Source organism: Mirounga leonina, unplaced genomic scaffold, assembly GCF_011800145.1.
Source record: "Mirounga leonina isolate KUSES-001 unplaced genomic scaffold, KU_Mleo_1.0 Mir_168, whole genome shotgun sequence".
NCBI lineage: Eukaryota > Metazoa > Chordata > Mammalia > Carnivora > Phocidae > Mirounga > Mirounga leonina.
In genome coordinates this window covers 22435149-22457084 of record NW_023270426.1, presented here as the reverse complement: position 1 = coordinate 22457084, position 21936 = coordinate 22435149, and the positions used below count along the sequence as shown (strand labels likewise).

The 21936-nt window shown below is 39.6% G+C and overlaps 1 protein-coding gene across 2 annotated transcripts in view; it reads left to right on the top strand.

Annotated features, from left to right (window-relative positions):
* The window catches only part of CDC25C (cell division cycle 25C), a 34289-nt gene that overhangs the window by 1316 nt on the left and 11037 nt on the right, over nt 1–21936 (top strand). For both annotated transcript variants that reach the window (XM_035014225.1, XM_035014224.1), the window contains 6 exons: nt 641–738; nt 1402–1447; nt 3015–3048; nt 3164–3253; nt 4624–4722; nt 7261–7416. In XM_035014225.1, coding sequence (XP_034870116.1) covers nt 641–738; nt 1402–1447; nt 3015–3048; nt 3164–3253; nt 4624–4722; nt 7261–7416 — 523 coding nt within the window. The remainder of the gene's footprint in view (nt 1–640; nt 739–1401; nt 1448–3014; nt 3049–3163; nt 3254–4623; nt 4723–7260; nt 7417–21936) is intronic.

The window sequence follows — 21936 nt, the reverse complement described above, 5'->3', positions numbered from 1 at the left end:
GGGTGAAATTTTAAACCCTGCCCTGCATTAACCATATGACCCTTGAGTCTCAGGTTTCTTTTTTGTGACAAAGAAGTAATAATCTCTTCCTATCTTACTACGATCTTGTGGGAATCAAATAATGTGATGTCTGGGAGAAGTCTTCGAAAACTCTATTGGGTTATATGAGTTGGTTGTTTTATTAGTATTAATATTAGTGTTACTGTTATTCTTTAAATTCTGGTCATGCCATGCTCTGATGCCTCAGCTAGCAAACAAAGTTGGAGAGTTATAGACCTCAGAAGTACTAGAGACTCCAAGGAGAAATCAAATCTGTGTGCTCACAGTGCAGGGGAGAAGATGTGGGGTCAAGACTGATTTCAGCCAATAATCCTTGTTCCTCAATTTAAAAAAAATTACTTGTCTTACTATGTTGGTGAGGAGGAAATGACATGCAAATTATTGGAGTAGAGAAAAGTGGGAGATTTTTCTCAGCCTACTCTGAAATATTGCCAAAAAGCAACTAGATTTATTTGGACACTGTTTAGATTGTGTGAATGACTGTTGAGGGGTGTTTCAGATGAAGAGGATAATGTGATCTTTGCCTTTTAAGGATATTACAACCTAATAGGAATCTTGATGTACTATTATGTCTCAATAGAGGAACCCCAAAATGTTGCCTTGATCTTTCGAATCTTAGCGGTGGTGGAGAGATGTCTGCCAATCAACTTACCACTTCTGCAGACACTGATGACATTGGTAAGGAGAAGGGAGGTAAAGGCCTCAAAGGAAAGAACAGCTTTCAAGGGAGAAGACAGGGTAGTTGGATAGATATGGAAGGTGGTAAAAGTAGGTAGAGATCCTTGAAGTTGGAATTCTGTGAGTACCTAGTGGATTTTTGAGAATGATAAGCCAAGAAGAGAAATGTAATATCATTAATAGGGGTCACTTTGCATTTGAAAAGTTTAGACAGGAAGGAATATTTTGTTGACTAACTGATGGTAGGAATGAAAGCCATAGTTAAAATGAGACGTTTTATGCCCTACTCTAATCTCAATAAAGGCAAAGAAACAAACATAAATATTTGCTAACTAATTCTTGTGTTTTTGTAGGGTCTGAGTCCAAAAGGAGTAACTAGTCAACCATTTTAGTATTTGTTCTACTTTCGGATTTCCTGAATGATAAACATTATTTTCTACTCATGAAAAAAAATCTCTGTTGTTTAGGCTAGGGCACTGTTTCCCAGCATTTTTTTCTTTGTAAATTCTTAAGTTTTCATGAACTTGTACCTCGTACCATAAACTTAGTACCTATCAAGAGCCTTTGTGTTCAAAACATCAGCTTTTGAAATTAAGAAATGAAGAAAACCAGAAGGAAAGACAGGATGCATGAATAAGAATAACTCTTCATATCTGATTACAGGTCATTTGGATTCTAAAGGACCTCAGGAAATACATTTAACTGGGATGTAAGTTCTTTTGCTAAATGAACCCCACGTTAAAGCCTTTTCAGCACTGGCACAGAGATTTTTATCCTATGCAGACTCTGTAGAATATTGAACCTTTTGCTTTGGGTTAAGTGAACTTGAAAGCCTAGATCCTTCCTTTGAAAGGTTTTTTTAAGTTTCCCAGATCTAAATAGTTCATTTTAACCATTACATACAATCCATATTATATTTTAAAAATGAAAGAAAATGGCATATTACATTTAGGCATCGGCTGTTACCTGCATGTGAGTAGGGCTATGTTAGAGTATCTAGATTCCATCGGCTTACTGTTTGCCCAGCTGTGACTCTGAAGAAGTTTCGTAACTTCAGTGGACCTCAGTTGCTTCATTTGTAATAAATAACAATGGAAATAATACTAATACTTCTCATAACTGCTCTCGTAAGGATGAAATTTAGCACATGCCAAGCATTTTATAATGTTTAGTATTATTATACATGGGGATTCTTTGTTGGAGATCTAAAATGTTCAACTGGGGAATCCTCAAGGAATGAAAAGTAATTTGTGTGTGTGTGTGAGCGAAGCAAAAGAAGTTTATTAAGTGAAGATACAAAAAAGCTCTCAAGAGTGAGAGGGGTCCCAACAGGGTTGCCCTGAAAAGTAATTTTAATTCAACTTCTTAACTTCTTAGGCTTATTGTAAGGTTTCCATTTGACTGTTTTAATCTTCTTAGAACTTTGTTCTTCGATATTTAGGTGAATTAGGTGCCACTACGGTGCACTAGTGAAAGCATTCCGTGACTTTTTAAATTTTTATTTAATTATTTTTTTTAAAAGATTTTATATTTATTTTTTTAAAGATTTTATTTATTTGACAGAGAGAGATAGTGAGAGCAGGAACACAAGCAGGGGGAGTGGGAGAGGGAGAAGCAGGCTTCCCGCCAAGCAGGGAGCTGATGCGGGGCTCTATCCCAGGACCCTGGGATCATGACCTGAGCCGAAGGCAGACGCTTAACGACTGAGCCACCCAGGTGCCCCAAGATTTTATTTTTAAGTCATCTCTACACCCAACCTGGGGCTTGAACTCACAACCTGGAGATCAAGAGTCACATGCTCCAGTGACTGAACCAGCCAGGTGCCCCTCCATGATTGTTTTTAATAATACATGTGAAAATTTCACTTTGGATTGCTTTAGTTTCTTTGACTTGCTTAAAATGTCCTAACCCATGTAGACTGGATAAAATCCTGGCAGGAAGGATAGTAATTCATAAAAAATAAATATAAGCTCCTAATAGCCAAAGCTGGAAAATTAGTCAATTGTGTCTACATAAGATGTAGGACAAACTCATCATCTTTGATGTATATCTGTATATATGGTTATGCACAAGAAATGAGGGCCTTATCTCCAGGATGTCACTCAACATCTTCATATTTACCAGAGAGCACCCTACATATTGTTACTGAAAGAGACACATCAACTAGGTATAGAGTTCCTTGCATGGAAGAAAGGAAAAGTTGGGATGCCCCAAGCCACTGACAAATAACCAAACAGTATTTGGGTTAACTGACTGGCAGTTTTTTTGGTCTGCAGGAATCATCAACAGCACCTTACAAAATGCAGCCCAGTGAGTAGCATCTCTTTCTTGGGTTTGGGTTTGTTTCTCAGGTGGGAGACAGAGGCTTTCCAGCTCACCTGTGGCTCAAGGATGCTGGATTTTCTCAGAAAACGTTCTCTTGTAGGCACAGCTGCGTTGTAGCACTCCAAATGCTTTGGACCATGGCAACAGGAAGAAAGATGCAATATGTAGCTCATCCACAAATAAAGAAAATGTGAGTGGTAAACAGAAACCTAGATTCATTAGCACTTTTCTTCCTGTGAGGGCAACTCATCAGTATCATTATGAGACCTAGAACCCTTATGCCTCAGTGTGCAGACAAGCAAACTGCATCACTATAGGCAAAAATTCTTTTTTTTAAGATTTTATTTATTTATTTGAGAGAGAGAGAGAGAATGAACAGGGGGGAAGGACAGAGGGGGAGGGAGAAGCAGACTCCCCACTGAGCAGGGAGCCCTATGACCTGAGCTGAAGGCAGAGGCTTAACCAACTGAGACACACAGGCGCCCCTAGGCAAAAAATTCTTTATGGTTTGTTTTTTTTTCTTTAAGGTTTGACCCTAGAACAGAAACCTAGCTCCAAGTCTTCCACTGCAGGTCGTCATTATTACCCATGTTCAGTTGATTCGTTTAAGGACAAAAAATTTGTTACTGTAGTTTGGGAATTTAGAACTTTTTTTTTTTTTTAAACAAATAAAGGTAATGTACATAAGTTGTTAATATACTCTTTGCATGGCTTCATGTATGGGTCTACTTTATTTCTTATTTCTCCCTTAGTCCAGCTTCTTAGAATTCTGAGAAAGCCATGGGCCTTTTTCTCTGAGCCTCAGGCCCTCCATCAGTTTTTTGTTTTTTGTTTTTTTTTTAAAGTATTTTAGAGAGAGAAAGAGAAAGGGTGGGGAAGGGGCAGAGGGAAAGGGAGAGAATCCCCAAGCAGACTCCCTGCTGAGTGCAGAGCCTGAGGCAGGGCTCAGTCCCACGACCTTGAGATCCTCCTGACCTGAGCCGAAACCAAGAGTCATATGCTTATGGACTGAGCCACCCAGGCGCCCCCCTCCATCAGTTCTAAGTTGAACTGGGCTCCTTAGAGCCACCTAATCACTAAGATAATTATCTAAATAATCCCTTCAACTAATTCTCTTTTCTAGCCATCTTTTTCTATTTCCTGCCTCCCTTCCTTTCCCCCAGGTCAGTGTTTATAAAAGATAGCTTCTGTTCTTTTCTCACACTAAGTTATACCCATGTTTTTGGCTGTTCTAATCAGCTTTCTTGATTTGATACTGTCCTTCTGATAACTTTTTTTTTTCCTTCTGATAACTTTTTAAAAATCTCACCATCCCCTCCCCACTCAGGCTCCCCTCTTCCTCCCTTCCTTTACTTGTGATTGTAAAATTAGTATCCTCCAAAGCAAATCTACATATCATACGTCAAATTCAAACCATAATTTGTATCAGGATATAGGATCAACCTTGATTACACTTAATGTGTTTTGTGAGGGTTATTCATGGCTTCATCTGATGAAATGTGTTTGGCAGGGCTTGCTGATGCTTGTCTTCCTCCAGCCAATGTAGTTTCTCTTATGCAGGAGAACAACACTTTGAAGTCCTTGGAGTGGTGGGTACCCAGGACCCTGAAGTTTCGAAAGAGACCACGGGGGCCTTACATGTCTCCCCTTTCTCTACTGGTGAGTCACCAAACATCCTCATCAAGGGTCTGCTGAGGCGTTGTGGATTATAGGGTGGCAGATCTGCATTTACAACCCTTTGAATTTTTCTAAGCAGGCTTGGGTGAGAAAAGGGGTTGGAGAAGTAACTCCAGAAAAGGGAGGAGACATGTCCCCTGATCTTTTTATTTGTTTAAATTTAAGGAGGAAAAAAAAATCTTAGGCATTTAAAATTTTTCTGTTTTAATCTTTATTCCTTCTGTGTCTCCTCCCAGTTTTTTTTTTTTTTTAAGATTTTTTATTTATTTATTTGAGAGAGAGAGAATGAGAGACAGAGAGCACGAGAGGGAAGAGGGTCAGAGGGAGAAGCAGACACCCCGCTGAGCAGGGAGCCCGATGCGGGACTGGATCCCGGGACTCCAGGATCTTGACCTGAGCCGAAGGCAGTCGCTTAACCAACTGAGCCACCCAGGCGCCCTCCTCCCAGTTTTTAAAAGTACTATGTGCCCATTGTGAAAATGGTTTTAAAATATAGGAATATAGGAATATAAAAAAGGAGATAGCTACCTCATAGAGGGAAAACTGCTATTAACATTTTACCTCAATTCTTTACAATCTATTTCCCTATTTTTGGACACTTAGTGGCACCCAGATTTTGCTTTTACAAATAATGCTATTATGTAATTCTTGAGCATCAATCTTTACCTATATTTCAAAATATTTTCTTTAGGATTAGTACCAAGAATTATAATTACGAGGTTAAAGTGTATATTTTTAAGATTTTTGTTACATATAGTGAGATTCCTTTCCAAAAATGTTGTAGGAATTTACATATTCATGATCAATCTATAGGTCTTTGGATAAATGTTACTATTTTTTTAACTGCTAATTAGATTGGTAAATGTTTTATGTTAAAAACAATTAGTAGCGGGCGCCTGGGTGGCTCAGTTGGTTAAGCGACTGCCTTCAGCTCAGGTCATGATCCTGGAGTCCCAGGATCGAGTCCCACATCGGGCTCCCTGCTCGGCAGGGAGTCTGCTTCTCCCTCTCCCACTCCCCGTTTGTGTTCCCTCTCTCGCTGTGTCTTTCTCTGTCAAATAAATAAATAAAATCTTAAAAAAAAAAAAAAAACAATTAGTAGTGATTTCATGTGAATATTAGCCATATATATTTTACCTAGTAAATGACTGTGTCTTTTGTCCATTTAGCTACTGGAGTCTTAAGTTACCCAGGCACTCACTTGCTTTTAATAGACAGTGGATTCAAGATAACTCCAGGGATTTAGGGTCTAATCTCAATCCTAGGGAAAAGTCATTTCTATCTCAATCCTAGGGAAAAGTCATTTTAACATAGCTCATCATAAGTAGATTAGGTTGACCATGTTTCAGATTTTTGATTTCTTGGAGAAAAGGAAGACTTGGAGCATGGTAAATTACTGAATAGTTTCCTGTGTGTATGTGTGTGTGTGTGTGTGTGTCTTTTAATGTGGTAAGGTATACATAACATAAAATTTGCCATTTTAACCATTTTTAAGTGTACAACCCAGAGGCATTAAATACATTCACAATGTTGTGCAACCATCACCACTATTCATTTCCATTTTTTTTTCATCATTTAGAACAGAAGCTCTCTACCCATTAAAAAATAACTCCCCCATTCCTCCCTCCCTCCAGCTCCTGGTAACATCTAGTCTTTTTTCTGTCTCTCTGAATTTGACTTTTGGACACTTAGTGGTATAACGTTCTGTTTATCCATTAACTTGTTGATGGACATTTGGATTGTTTCCACCTCTTCCCATTGCAAATAATGTTACCATGAATATTGGTATACAAATATCTGTTCGAATCCTTGCTTTCAATTCTTTGGAGTATATACCCAGAAATGGAATTGGTGGATTATAAGATAATGCTATATTTAATTTGAGGGGGAACCACTATACTGTTATCCATATCAGCTGCACCATTTTTTTTTTTTAAGATTATTTATTTACTTATTTGTCAGAAACAGAGAGAGAGAGCACAAGTAGGGGTGGCGTCAGGCAGAGGGAGAAGCAAGCTCCCTGCTGAGCAAGGAGCCCAATGCAGGACTTGATCCCAGGACCCTGGGATCATGACCTGAGCTGAAGGCAGACGCTTAACTGACTGAGCCACCCAGACTTCCCTCTGCTGCACCATTTTTAAATCTTTCGTTTTTTTGGTGTTACACTGTATGAGTGTTTTATGTATTCTGGGTATTAATCCCTCATCAGGTATATGACTTGTCAATATTTTCTCCCATTTTGTACATTGTCTTTTTACTTTCTTGGTGGTATTTTTTGGTGCACAGTTTTTAATTTGGTAAGTCCAATTTGTCCATTTTTTTCTTCTGTTGTCCATGCTTTTGTGTATTATTAATGATCATTGCCAAATCCAATATTATGAACTTTTTCCACTGTTCTCTTCTAAGAGTTTTACAGGTTTAGCTTTTATGTTTAGGTCTTTGATTCATTTTGAATTAATTTTTGTATATGGAAGGTAAGGGGTCCTGAATAGTTATTAATATTGTCCATATAATTGACAGGACAATGGAAACTTTTTGGAAAGTGAAATGAAGTATCTGGGCAGCCCCATTACTACACTTCCAAAATTGGATAAAAATCCAGAACTAGAAGATCAAGCAGAGGAGATTTCCAATGAATTGATGGAGTTTTCGCTGGACGATCAGGAAGAGCCCAAGGTAAGGTACTGTCTGATATCTTTGCATTTCCCATATTCCTTCATTCTTGAATAAACAATATTGTGCATCTCCTGGGTTTTAGCCACTGGGCTAAGTGGTAGGTCTACAGAGATCAAGAAGACATGGTCTCTATACTATCCAAGGGCTACCTGACTGATAGGGTATCTGGTAACCATGGGATTCTTACTACTGCTGGGTGAGAAGGTTCCAGTTAGTAGTTTGAGGACATCACTATCAATGTAATTCAGTATAAGTTATGCCCCCAGAGTAATAGTAATGGATGGAACATACCTAGCGTGATTTTTCAGCTATTTTACATTATATCCTCTCTGTGTCCCTGGGAGGCATACCTGAAGCCTGTGGCTTATTAGCCATGTACTGATATGCCAAAGAGAGATTCTGAGGTTTTTGGCATTTCCGAATCAACTTCATTTCTTTGAAACAAATATGTGTAGGAGTGTGTTTTTTAAATTTGTTGATTAAACAGGCAAATGTGATATAGTTGAGTCCTTGGATTCTAGTCCTTATTCTCTTATTTAGTGTTATGAGCATGAGAAAGACACTTAACCAGTATAAAACTCATTTCTCATTTATAAAACAGAGCATAATAATGAGAAATACTTCCTCAGTAGGATTTTTGTGAATATGATTAAGTATTAAATGCAATTTATAGTATTCCGCATACTTTATTATTGTTAATAAAAACAAATGTAAGCTGTAACAACATTTGGTAAATATTTGTTGAGACTGATATGTGCCAGGTGCTATACCAGAACTGAGGACAGAGTTGTGATTAAGATGGACAAGATTCCTAACTTTCATGGAGCTCGTATTTATATTTTTTCTAGTCTAGAAGATAGAGCATGTAAGTAAGCAAACCAATACCCAAGATAATGACAGATTGTCAAAAGTGCTATGGATGACAGAGTGGTATGAAAAACGACCTAGAAGTTTAGTAGGGTGCTGCTTTTAACTTTAACTTGAGTAACTGGAGCAGTGCTGACATTACAATGAATTTCAAAAGGAGTAATTCAAAGGGAATAAGTTTTCTTTTGGATATTTGAGTTAGAGGCGTTAACAGGAAATTTAAGTGGAAATCCTGAATGAGGAGTGGAGCCATCAGGACTGGAAATGTACATTTTGGGACCATCTGCATAGAAGAGAAAATGAAGGCTCCAAGTTTAAAGGCAGAGAGTAAGAGCTTGTAGAGAAGGAGTGATAGCCTGTGAGGAGACTGATAATGAAGTAGATAGACTCGGAATGACATCATTCAGGAATCAGAAAGGAGAGAGCTAGGACATGAACAGAGGGGTCAGTTTTATATATTTATTAATTTTATAAGTTTAATATATTTATTAATTTTATAAATTTATTAATTTATAAAGAAATTTATTAATTTATAAATTTTATATATTTATTAATTTATATAATAAATTTATTAATTAATTTATTTTATAATTATAATATGTTTTTTATATTTATTGATTTTATATATAAATTAATTTATTCTTTTTAAAAAATTTTTATTTATTTATTTGACAGAGAGAGAGATAGCGAGAGCAGGAACACAAGCAGGGGGAGTGGGAGAGGGAGAAGCAGGCTTCCCGCCGAGCAGGGAGCCCGATGTGGGACTCGATCCCAGGACCCTGGGATCATGACCTGAGCCGAAGGCAGACGCTTAATGACTGAGCCACCCAGGCGCCCAATTTATTTATTCTTTATTGTGGTAAAATACAATATACATAAAATTTACCATTTTAACCATTTTTAAAAGTGTATGGTTCAGTGGCATCAAATCAAGATCATGTTGTTATGATTGTGCTTATCCATCTCTAGAACTTTTTCGTCACCACAAACAAACTCTTTGAAGAGTTTTATAGTTTTAGCTCTTAAATTTGAGTTTTGAGTTAACTTTGAGTTAATTTTTCTGTGTGGTTTTAGGTAAGGGTCCAGTTTCATTCTTTTGCATGTGAATATTCATTTATCCCAGCACCATTTGTTCAAAAGACTGTCTTTTCCTCATTGACTGGTCTTGGCATCCTTATCAAAAATCATTCGACCACCTGGGTAGTTCAGTTGGTTAAGTGTTGGACTCTTGATCGCAGCTCAGGTCTTGATCTTAGGGTCGTGAGTTCAAGCCCCATGTTGGACTCTGTGCAGGGCGTGGAGCCTACTTAAAAAAAAAAAAAATCACTTGACCATGTACCTGAGAATTTATTTCTGGGCTCTATTCTATTCCATGGGTCTGTATGTCTGTCTTTATATCAGTACTATAGTTTTGATTACTATACCTTTGTAGTAAGTCATTTTATACATTTTTTTTTCACAAATCATACTTGAATATATTTTCCTTGAAAAAATATTAAATCGTAACAGCTAAGGCTAACCCTGTCTGATCACCATTCCTAGCCCCTATTGAAGGGTGACTTTGAGATTATGTGGGATTACATGGAAAAGTCAAGAGCATGGGAGTCCATGGAACATATTGGTCTAGAAAGCAACAGATGGATCCAGACTTCTGTAACTTGGCTCTTTAACAATATGGGTAAAGTCCTATGATTTCCCTATGCTTCACTTTCTTTCTTTCTTTTTATTTTTTTTAAGATTTTATTTATTTATTTGTCAGAGAGAGTGAGAGAGCGCACAAGCAGGGGGAGTGGCAGGCAGAGGGAGAAGCAGGCTCCCTGCTGAGCAAGGAGCCCTGTGCCTTACTCAATCCCAGGACCCTGGGATCATGACCTGAGAGGAAGGCAGATGCTTAACTGACTGAGCCACCCAGGCGTCCCACATGCTTCACTTTGTTAATCTACAAAAAATAAAAGGTTTTGATAACTATTTCATAAGGTTGGTGTGAGCATTAAATGAGTTAATTGTACATAAGCATTTAGAACAATACTTGCCAATTACTAATGCTTTATTATTATAATGTAGTGTAGTATAAGTTCTTAATTACTGTAGTATAAGGACCAAAATGTGTGGTGTTACAAAGACTGGTAGAGAAGGGATGCTTGATGGCCTTGATGTCCTTAGCAAAGTGGAAGTTGCAGTAATCTGATGACTCAGAGGAGAGTGTTAGGTGACAGTCTTGAAGAGTTTGGAGAAGGTTATAATCAACTTTTGGAAACCACAGAGGAAATTATTAAAAGGCTAATAAAATGACATTCGTAAGGTTTTATGTGATAGATCTGCATGGCATAGTGTGCTGTTGTCTCGAAGCAAGATTGGAAACTTTGGAACTCCAGGGATGATTAGGTGAGGATTGGAGGTGCCACTGGCAGATGAAAAAGTCGTATGGGGTTGAGTTAGCATAGGTGATGGTGAGAGTAGCAGAGAGTGGGACGCCTGGGTGGCTCAGTCGGTTAAGCGGCTGCCTTCGGCTCAGGACGTGATCCCAGGGTCCTGGGATCGAGCCCCACATCGGGCTCCCTGCTCAGCGGAGAGCCTGCTTCTCCCTCTCCCTCTGCTGCTCCCCCTGCTTGTGCTCTCTCGCTCTGACAAATAAATAAACAAAATCTTAAAAAAAAAGAAAGTAGCCGAAAAGTAGATGATGATGAATCAAAGCCTGGATAAGGAGCCCAATGTCTCACTGGGTAGACTCGGTAAAGTGAGAACGGCAATATGGTTGAAAGTTGCCGAGGAGGAAGTATCTGGTTTAGAAATTTTGGAGAGCTAGGGGTAATTGTAGTTTGAGGATATGCCAAGTTTGAATTCTTGGTGGTAGAGTAATAGAGGAGGATTGCAGATTTTTTTTTTTTTTTTTTTAGATTTTATTTATTTGACAGAGAGACACAGTGAGAGAGGGAACACAAGCAGGGGGAGTGGGAGAGGGAAAGCAGGCTTCCCGCGGAGCAGGGAGCCCGATGCGGGGCTCGATCCCAGGACCCTGGGATCATGACGTGAGCCGAAGGCAGACGCTTAACGACTGAGCCACCCAGGCGCCCAGATTTTTTATTTTTTCTTTCTTTCTTTTGTCCCTGCTTATTGAGAGGCTAATGTGGAGTGCAGGAGAAGCTTAGTGCAAGTATTTGAGAAGTTATGAAGTCCCTCTCTGAAGGGTTTTCAGTTTTCAGAACATGGTATGAGTGTGGGGAAAGAAGTAGTCTGGGTTTTAGTGTTTTGAGTAGTGTCTTGGGAGACAAGAGTAGAAAAGAAAAATGAGAGGCAGGTAATAATCGGTTCCGCTTATTGACTACTTGTACTGGGCACTGTGTGCTGAGCTATTTATATCCATCATCGCATTTAATTTTTATGTCAATCTTGAAATAGGAGTATGTTGCCCTTTTATTTTCTTTCTTCTCTCCCCTTTTTTTCTTTAGTATTATCCCCTTTTAGGAGGAGAACATCAGACCATGGGTTAAAGGCTCTTACTCAAGGTCACAAAGTTAGCCATTGGCAGAGTCAGGATTTAAGCTGAGATCTGCCTGACTCCTGAGCTGGTGTTTTTAGCAGTATCATGGTGTCTTTTTTTTTTTTTTTAAGATTTTATTTATTTATTTGACAGAGAGACAGCGAGAGAGGGAACACAAGTAGGGGGAGTGGGAGAGGGAGAAGCAGGCTTCTGAGCAAGGAGCCTGATGCGGGGCTTGATCCCAGGACTCTGGGATCATGACCTGAGCCGAAGGCAGCGGCTTAGCCAACTGAACCATCCAGGCGCCCCATTATCATGGTGTCTTTTGCTGAATATGCTTGGGAGGTAAAAATTGTCCCAGGAACATGTAATAATGACATTTGCTTTTTCTTTTTTTTAATATTTTATTTATTTGTTAGAGAGAGAGAAAGAGGGAGCAAGCAGGGGGAGGGGCAGAGGGAGAGGGAGAGAGAATCCCAAGCAGACTCTGCACCAAGCTTAGAGCCTGACAAGGGCTCAATCCCAGAACCCCAAGATCATGACCTGAGCCAAAATCAAGAATTGGATACTGAACTGACTGAGCCACCCAGGCGTCCCAACATTTGCTTTTTGTGTAGGTTTGGTAAGGTTGAATACCCAGAGTTTGAATGGATTGAAGTGTTAGGAAGGATGGTAAATATGTGATCTAGAACACGGCTATTATGTAAAACTTTCTGAGATAGTGGAAATGCTTTATATCTGTCCAATACAGTAACCACTACATGGCTTTTGAGCGCTTAACATGTGGCTAGTGCCACTGAGAAGCTGAGGTTTTAATTTTTTTGAGTTTTAACTAATGCAGATAACCATGTGTCATTGGTTTTACTATAATGGGTAGTCAGATCTAGAACCCTCTATAAAGTATGGTCCCTGGATCAGCACCATCATTATCAGGTAGGAATTTCTCAGCAGTGCAAATTTCTGGGCCGCATCCCAGACCTTCTGAATCAGAACTGTGAGGGCGGGACCCACCAGTCTGTTTTAACAACCCCTCCAAGTGATTTTGATGCACCCTGCTATATAATGCAATATTAAATCCTATTTTAATGTCATTGGTTTGTGGGAAAAAAGAGAACCAAGATATAATCTGAAAGAGACAAGGGAGAATTGACAGTGACCTTCCTGAGACAAACATTTTTGAGGACTCGCTGATAATGGAGGGTAGATCTGTGGAAAAACAGCAAGTTTAGGGATAGTTAGCATGGGGAAAGGTTGCTAGGCCTTCTGTAGGAAAAAAAAAAAGCAATGTAAAGTGAACATTCAGCGGGGCTCTTAAAAATATATGTTAGTGGGGCGCCTGGGTGGCTCAGTTGGTTAAGCGACTGCCTTCGGCTCAGGTCATGATCCTGGAGTCCCTGGATCGAGTCCCGCATCGGGCTCCCTGCTTGGCAGGGAGTCTGCTTTGCCCTCTGACCCTATCCCCTCTCATGTGTTCTCTCTCTCTCATTCTCTCCTCTCAAATAAATAAATAAAATCTTTAAAAAAAGAAAAAAAAATATATGTTAGTGTTCATATTTCTAAAATGTAGCTGATACAGTTAAGTCTCAACTAGTATTAACTAGTAATTAAATTTAATGTTGATTAAAAAGAAAGATATTTGTTTTCAATTTTATTGTTGAGAATTTATCTAATGTGTTTAATATCTTTTATGAAACAATAAGTACAGTACAGAGGACCTGATTGAATCTTTCCTTAGTGAAGGTCTTTCATCATCTTAGAAACATCATTCTGAGTTGCATGATATAGACAGTATAGAAGAGTAGGTTTAAAATAGACTGACCCCAGGAAATAATCTGGAAATTTTGTTTGTTCTGGCTGTGAGGTTTTTTTTTGAGGTATTTTTTTGGTGTTTAAAAAATATTAAGTCCCCTTATGTGCTCATTTTAATGCATTGTGACTCTTATAGCATTATTTTCAGTTGAGGGCACACTGTATAAGACTATGCAGAGCAGTAGATTTTAGAATAGAAAAGGAGGGGCGCCTGGGTGGCTCAGTCGGTTAAGCGGCTGCCTTCGGCTCAGGTCATGATCCCAGGGTCCTGGGATCAAGCCCCACGTCAGGCTCCCTGCTCAGTGGAGAGCTTGCTTCTTCCTCTCCCTCTCCCTGCTGTTCTGCCTACTTGTGCTCTCTCTCTCTCTGTCAAATAAATAAAATCTTTAAAAAAAAAAAAAAAGAATAGAAAAGGAGTAGGGATTTTTGTTATTGGGTTTATCTCTTTGATGCTAAATGGAAATAGATACCTGATAAAGCAAGGAGATTTGTATAACCTTAGTGATTTCTGATGCATTCATTTAAAAAATATTTATTGAGTACCTGTTAAATGTCAGGCCCTGTGTTAGGCAGTGGTAATACAATGGTGAACAATACAGACTAGGTTTATGACCTCTCGGAGTTCATATTCTGGAGACATCGACAACAACAACAAACTCAGGTTTGTCAGGTTAATAGATGTTCTAGTTAGAGTTCTTGGTTGCAAATAAAAGAAACCAATTTCTAGTTACCTCAGGCAGTAAAGGGATTTTTCTGGAGGGTACTGAGGAATTCAGAATTACCAGGAAGCCTGGAAAACAAGGTAAGGCCTGGCCAAATGCTGCTGTGGGGTCATTGTGCTTGGGATGTCACCACCTACTGGCTGGATTCTCAGTGTCACCATTACTGGCCCCCTACCCCAGAAGGTAATCCAACCTGCTGCTGGACTGTATTGCTCAGGACCATTTGCTACCACTTATTATATTCTCTACTGTGATGCTGCAACCATAAAAAAGACTCAGCCAACCCTGTGCTTTGTGTTATTCTTCGATTTTCAAAGTCCAGTCAGGAATATCTGGTTGATTATAAGAAAATGGAAAAGGGAATATCTGTCCCCCTTTGGCCTCCTTATTAGGAGGCAGGGCTGCCTCCCACTGAATTTGAGATTTTACTAAATCTCCAATTTTAGCCAAATTGCAAATGACTGCCATAAGAGACAAGATAATTTAATTATTGCAAATTGTCTAAGTGTAATGAAGGAAACAAAAAGGGGACTGAGATAAATACTAATAGAAGGGGACCTTTAAATGGGAATAAATAGGGACGCCTGGGTGGCTCCGTCAGTTAAGTGTCTGCCTTCGGCCTAGGTCATGATCCCAGGGTCCTGGGATTGAATAATGCATCGGGCTCCCTGCTCAGTGGGGAGCCTGCTTCTCCTTCTGCCTGCTCTGCCTGCCACTCCCCCTGCTTGTGCTCTCTCTCTTTCTCTCTGACAAATAAATAAAATCCTTAAAAATAAATAAATAAATGGGAATAAATAGGAAAGGCCTCCTTGAGCAAGAGATATTTAGTTGAGAACAGGTTGATAAACTGTCCCAGTTTGCCTGCCATTGAGGAGGCACCTATAACCTGGAACTTTCAGTGCTAAAACTGGGAAAGTCCCAGACAAACTTGGATGAGTTCGTCATACATGACATGACTAGAGACAAGAGCATTCCATGAGGAGGGAATATTGTAGGTGCAAAGGTCCCAAGGTTGAGTAGATCCTGGTGTGTACAAGGAACTGAGAAGCCATTGTGAGGGAGGGGGAGAGTTGCCTGAGGTGGGACGGAAGAGGCAAGCAGGAGACAGATCATGCAGGGCCTTAGGGCTATGGTGAGTGTGTGGATTTTATTCTAAGTGCGTTGGGAAGCCGTTAGAAGATATTCAGCAGGGGAATAATAGGACCTCGTTTGTTTTATGAAGACCATGCTTGTTGCTGGATAAAGAAAGGATTAGAGAGGATTAAGAGTTCGAATGTGGGGGTTTGTTGGAAGCAGGTTGGAGTAGGATAGGAAGCTCTTGTGTAGTCTCAGGGAGGGTTGGTCATAGCCTGGACTAAGGTGGCTACAGAGACAGAAATGGATGAATTCAGAAGGTATTTTGGATACAGAAGAGACAGGTTGTAAAGGAAGGATAGGATCAAGGATGACTTTAGACATGTTGAATTTGAAGTGTTTTTATTTCAAAGGGAAAACAGAAGCAGTCAGAAGAAAACTACCTTCTTCTCTCACCAAATAGAGCATCATATCTGCTCTCATACCCTTATAACTGCCATTTCTCTTGTTATACTGCATAAGTGTCCCTCCTCCTATCTGAAGCTCCCTCTCCCTCTGCACTTCCTCCTGTTCATTCATTCCTTCATTCAGGAATGCTGGAGATACAGTACTGAACACAACAACGCAGTAAAGTCCGTTCTCTTGTAGAGCTTACATTCTAGTCAGGAGGAAACAGATAAAGAAACAAATACATTTATAATATGACAGTTGGTAAAATACTATGGTAAAAAAAGCAGGGTAAAGAGAATAGGGAATACCTGGATTGGGCTGGTGTAGAGTGGGAATTGATATTTTGGATAGGTTGTATAGATTAGAGAACACCTTGCAGCTGTTTGAACAGACATCTGAAGCAGTGAGGGAACCAAACAGTTATCAGAAGGGATGAATTTTTCTAGGCAGAAGAAAGATCAAATGCAGTGCTTCTGAAGTGGGGTGTGCATGGCATGTTCATGGAACAGCAAAAAGGCCAGTGTGGCTGGAGCAGAGTGAGCAGGTGCACAGTGGTAGATGAGGCCAGAGAGTAGGTAACAGAAGGACAGGTCATGTAGGGCCTTGTAGGTCATTGTAAAGGTTTTGCAAAACCCCTGAGTCACATGGAAGCATCTCCTCTTGTCTGCTCCTGGGGTAATCTGCTTTCTTTTTCTCCTTCTTCTGCTCTCAGTTTTCCCCTTTCTCCTAGATTAATACTTCTCCAATTCTTTGGTATCAGGACTCCTTTGCGATCTTAACAATTATTGAGAACAGTTTGCCTTGTACCTGATCTTTTGGGAAAAGCATCCAGTTTTTCTCCATTGAGTATGATGTTAGTTATGAGTTTTGTTTTTTGTTTTTTTTTAAGATTTTATTTATTTAGGGCGCCTGGGTGGCTCAGTTGGTTGAGCGACTGCCTTCGGCTCAGGTCATGATCCTGGAGTCCCTGGATCGAGTCCCGCATCGGGCTCCCTGCTCAGCAGGGAGTCTGCTTCTCCCTCTGACCTTCCCCCCTCTCATGTACTCACTCTCTCTCATTCTCTCTCTCTCAAATAAATAAATAAAATCTTAAAAAAAAAAAAAAGATTTTATTTATTTATTTGAGAGAGAGAAAGAAAGTGAAAGAGTGCAAGTAGGGGGAGGAGCAGAGAAGGGAGAGAGAAAGAATCTCAAGGAGATAGGATGCCTGGGTGGCTTAGTCGGTTAGGTGTCTGTCTTTAGTTCAGGTCATGATCCCAGGATTCTGGGACTGAGTCCCACATCGGGCTCCTTGCTCAGCAGGAGAGCCTGCTTCTCCCTCTGCCTGCCACTTCCCCTGCTTGTGCTCTCTTTCTCTGACAAATAAATAAAAATCATTAAAAAAAAGAAGAAGAAGAAGAATCTCAAGCAGACTCCATGCTAAGCAGGGAGCCCCACACAATCCTGAGATCATGACCCAAGCTGAAACCAAGAGTCAGATGCTCAACCAACTGAGCCACCCAGGTGCCCCCTCTTTTTTTTTTTTTCCTCTCCAAAGTAGGCTCCACACCCAGCATGGAGCCCAACGCGGGGCTCAAACTCATAACCCTGAGATCAAAACCTGAGCTGAGATCAAGTCAGCTGCTTAACCAACTGAGCCACCCAGGCACCTCTAGTGATGGCTTCCTTGAGATGCTCTTTGTCAGGCTGAAGAAGTTCCCTTCTAGTCTCAGTTTGTTAAGAGATTTTAGCAGGAACAGATAATAGATTTTGTCAAGTGCTTTTTCTGCATCTATTGAGATTATCATGTGAGTTTTCTTTTTTTTAACCTATTAATATGGTCAATTACATTGATCTTACAATGTTAAAACACCCTTGCATTCCTATGATAACATTAGTTGGTTATGATGTATTTTCCTTTTTATATGTTGTTGAATTTGATTTACTGAAATTTTATTGAGGATTTTTGTATTTCTTTTCATGAGAGATATTGATCTTTAGTGTTTTGTTTTCCTTGTAATGTCTTTCATCATTTGGAAAGAATTCTCTCTTTTTAAATTTTCTGGAAGAATTTGTATGGAATTGGTGTGGTTTTTTTTGTTTTTTGTTTTTGTTCCTTTAATGTTAGCCCAAATTCACCAGTAAAGCCATCAGGACCTGGGCTTTTCTTTGTGGGAAGTTTTTAAATTACTAATTCAGTCTCTACTTTTTGTAGGTCTGGTCAGATTTTCTGTTCCCTCTTTTTTTTTTTTTTAAAGATTTTTTATTTATTTATTTGAGAGAGAGAGAATGAGAGAGAGCACATGAGAGGGGGGAGAGTCAGAGGGAGAAGCAGACTCCCTGCCGAGCAGGGAACCCGATGCGGGACTCGATCCAGGGACTCCAGGATCATGACCTGAGCCGAAGGCAGTTGCTTAACCAACTGAGCCACCCAGGCGCCCGAGATTTTCTGTTCCCTCTTGAGTCAGTTTCAGTGGTTTTTGTCTTCTCAGGAATCTGCCCATTTAATCTGAGTTTTCTTATTCATTGGTATATAGTTGTTCATAGTATCCCCCATGATCCTTTTTATTTCTGAAAAATTGCTAGTAATGTTCCCTCTTTTATTCCTAATTTTAGTAATTTGAGTCTTCTCTCTTTTTTTCTTGGTTAGTCTAGCTAAAAGTTTATCAATTTTGTTGATCTTTTCAAAGAATCAGGTTTCGTTCTGTTGTTTTCTCTTTTGTTTTTCTGTTCTTTACTTCATTGAGTTTTTGCTGTAATCTTTATTTCCTTGGTTCTGCTTGCTTTGGATTTAGTCTTTTTTGATGGAATGTTAGGTCATTGTCTTGAGATCGTTCTTTTTTCTGTTATGGCCCTTTACAGCTGTAAATTTTTTTTTCTTTTCTTTTTTCAAGATTTTATTTATTTGACAGAGAGAGACACAGTGAAAGAGGGAACACAAGCAGGGGGAGTGGGAGAGGGAGAAGCAGGGGGAGTGGGAGAGGGAGAAGCAGGCTTCCTGTCGAGCAGGGAGCCCGATGTGGGGCTCCATCCCAGGACCCTGGGACCACGACCTGAGTCAAAAGCAGACGCTTAATGACTGAGCCACCCAGGCGCCCCTATAGCTGTAAATTTTCACTTAAACACTACTCTAGCTTTATCCTTACATGAATTTTGCTGTGCCGTGTCTTCATTTGTATTCATCCAAAAGTATTTTCCAATTTCCCTTAAGATCTTTGTTGACCCAATGGTTATTTTGGATTGTGTTGCTTAATTTCCACCTAACCGAGTTTTCCAGATTTTTTTTCTGTTATTAACTTCTGATGAATCCATTGTGGTCAGAGAACATACTTTGTATGATTTCAGTCCTTTAAAATTTACTGAGGCTTGTTTTATGACCTAGTGTGTATGATCTATCCTGGAGAATATTTCATGTGTATTTGAGAAGAATGTACATTCTATTGTTGGGTACAGTGTTCTTTTGATGTCTGTTAGGTCTAGTTGGTTTGTGGTATTGCTTCAGTTAGTTTTTGAGCTTTCTAAAAATGGTACCATATCAAATGTGGCCGTTACTGGCCTTGCTATTCTCACCAGGGCCTTTGCATTTGTTGTTCCTTCAGCCTGGAACATTCTTCCCCTAGGCAAAACAGGATTTTTTCCCTCAATTTAGTCTCATTTCTCCACATATGTCATCTTATCAGAACGGCCTTTCCTGACAAGCTTTCCACCCAAATATGTCTCCTATCTTTTCATTCTCCTCTATTTTTTACCTATAGAACATGCCACTACATAAAAGCTCATAGTACATATATTTGTTTCTTCCACTCCCTTATTCACTGCTCTGTCACCTAGTAGGTACTCAGAAATTGTCAGTCAAGTATGTGGATATGGAAATCTGGAAATAAGAGCAGAAGTTTTGGTTGGAAATAAATATTTGAGAGTCATCTGTATAGAGGGAAAATCTGAATTCACAGGTAGAAAAAATCATGTAAGACAAAAGTGAGGGGATAAAAAAGGGCCAGGACCTAACCCGGATGAATCCAACATCTATTAGAGGTTTGGTAGGTGAGGAGGCCCAACAAAGAAGACTGAGAAGGAGCAACAGAGAGGTAGAATCATCATGGTTCTTTTAGTTAAGGGGTTGCCTGCACTAGCACTAAACTAAACTAGGAGGTGCCATTGAAGCCAAGTAAGAAGGCAGTAGCCAAGTCAGTGGAAGCCACTATGAAGTTCAGAAAAATAGATGTCTAAAGAAGCAACTCAGATACGGTGACATGAAGATTGTTGAGAACCTTGACAAGAGCGGTAGAGTGGTACAAACAGATGCAAGTCTACGTGTGTTGAAGAGTGTGTAGGCCATGAGGAAATGGTGATGTCTCTTCAGTTTACAAAACAATGATTATTCATTTAAACCTTTTTATAAAATCTGCAGGTAGAACTGAGCTTAGCAAGTTTCCTTTTCTTCTTCCTGGCCTTTTCAATGCTTAAAACTCCCAGATATTGAAAATGTTGATTGATTCCTTAAAGAAGGAAAGTCTCTAATGGGTAGATGTTGAATGCAATCTAAGCCAGCTGGTCCTGGGTTCCCCCCACCTCAGCTTCTGAGAACTGTGAAACTTGTGACTAGACAAAGCTACAGTATCCTCACTATCATCATCCCTTCATGACCAAACACGTATGCTCTTTGCAGTAAGTTGCCATTTGTTTTTATATAAATGTTTTAGAAAGAATCTGTCAGGACAGTAGTGGCTGTTTCTGTTTGTTAAAGTAGTTTTCTCCTATCATTTATTTCTGGATTCTTGCCTTTAGACCATATGAAACCCATAAAGATGTTTATCGGCTTCATTATCACCATGATAATAGCTACCAGAAACCTAAAGCATTGATGCAAGAGAACAGAGATTTGAGAAATAGACTCATTCGTATATGGTCAGTTGATAATTAGACCAAGATACAAAGCAATCAAATGGAGAAAACAGTCTTTTCAACAAATTGTGCCAGAGCAATTGAAAATCTATATGAAAAACAAAAACCTCAATCCATACCTTATACCTTATATAGAAATTAGTACAAAATGGATATAATAGACCTGAATATGAATTTTAAAACTATAAAACATCTGAAGAACAAAACATAGGAGAAAATTTCTGTGACCGTGGGTTAGGTAAAGATTTCTTAGATATAATACTAAAAAATGGAAATGTTTTCCTTAGTAGCTAATTCATTCCAGACTCTTTACAATGAGCCCTTAGAGGTGCCTGGATGGCTCAGTCAGTTGAGTGTCTGACTCTTGATTTTGGCTCAGGTCGTGATCTCGGGGTCATGAGGTCCAGCCCGGGATTGAACCCTGCATCCGGCTCCTCACTCAGCAGGGAGTCTGCTTGTGATTCTCTCTCTCCCTTTCCCTCTGACCCTCCCCCCAGCTAAAATAATAAATAAATCTTCTAAAAAATAATAAAATAAAATAGAATGAGCCCTTAGCTTAGTAATTTGGTGTGTTCTAGAGCAGCTCTTTTGGTTAAGAGAAACAAAGTTTGCACTAAGGCCATCAAATTTGAAATTCTGATCTGGCTTCTTCCTGCCTTCTTCTTAGGGCAAAATTGAAGTTATATGAAGGGAAGTCTGTCAAGAAGTCTGGCTAGCCTGTTCCTCAATCTTTCACCACATCTCTTCTGCCACTATAACTTTGGTTCATCCATGCATTCATCACTGGTGTCATGGCCTTGACCGTATCTTTTAGCTTTTCCTTTTAAGTTTTGGCTTCTGTTGCTGCCTAATTATTTTGTCATTTTCTAAGTTAGATTCCCAGGAGAGAGAACTTAATTGGCCCAGATTATTTTTAAATGTTCTAGTCTACTAAATGGATATGTCAAAACAGCACTCTGGGCCAGTCAGTGGCTCTAGGGTTGTGAGGACATAGGGAGTTGACTGGCAGGGATCCAAGGGGACAGGTAGGTGTAAAATATTGGTATGTAAAATGTGAACTGTACCAGGGCGCCTGGGTGGCTCAGTTGTTAAGCATCTGCCTTCGGCTCAGGTCATGATCCCAGGGTCCTGGGATCGAGCCCTACATCGGGCTCCCTGCTTGGCGGGAAGCCTGCTTCTCCCTCTTCCACTCGCCCTGCTTGTGGTCTCTCTCTCTGTCAAATAAATAAATAA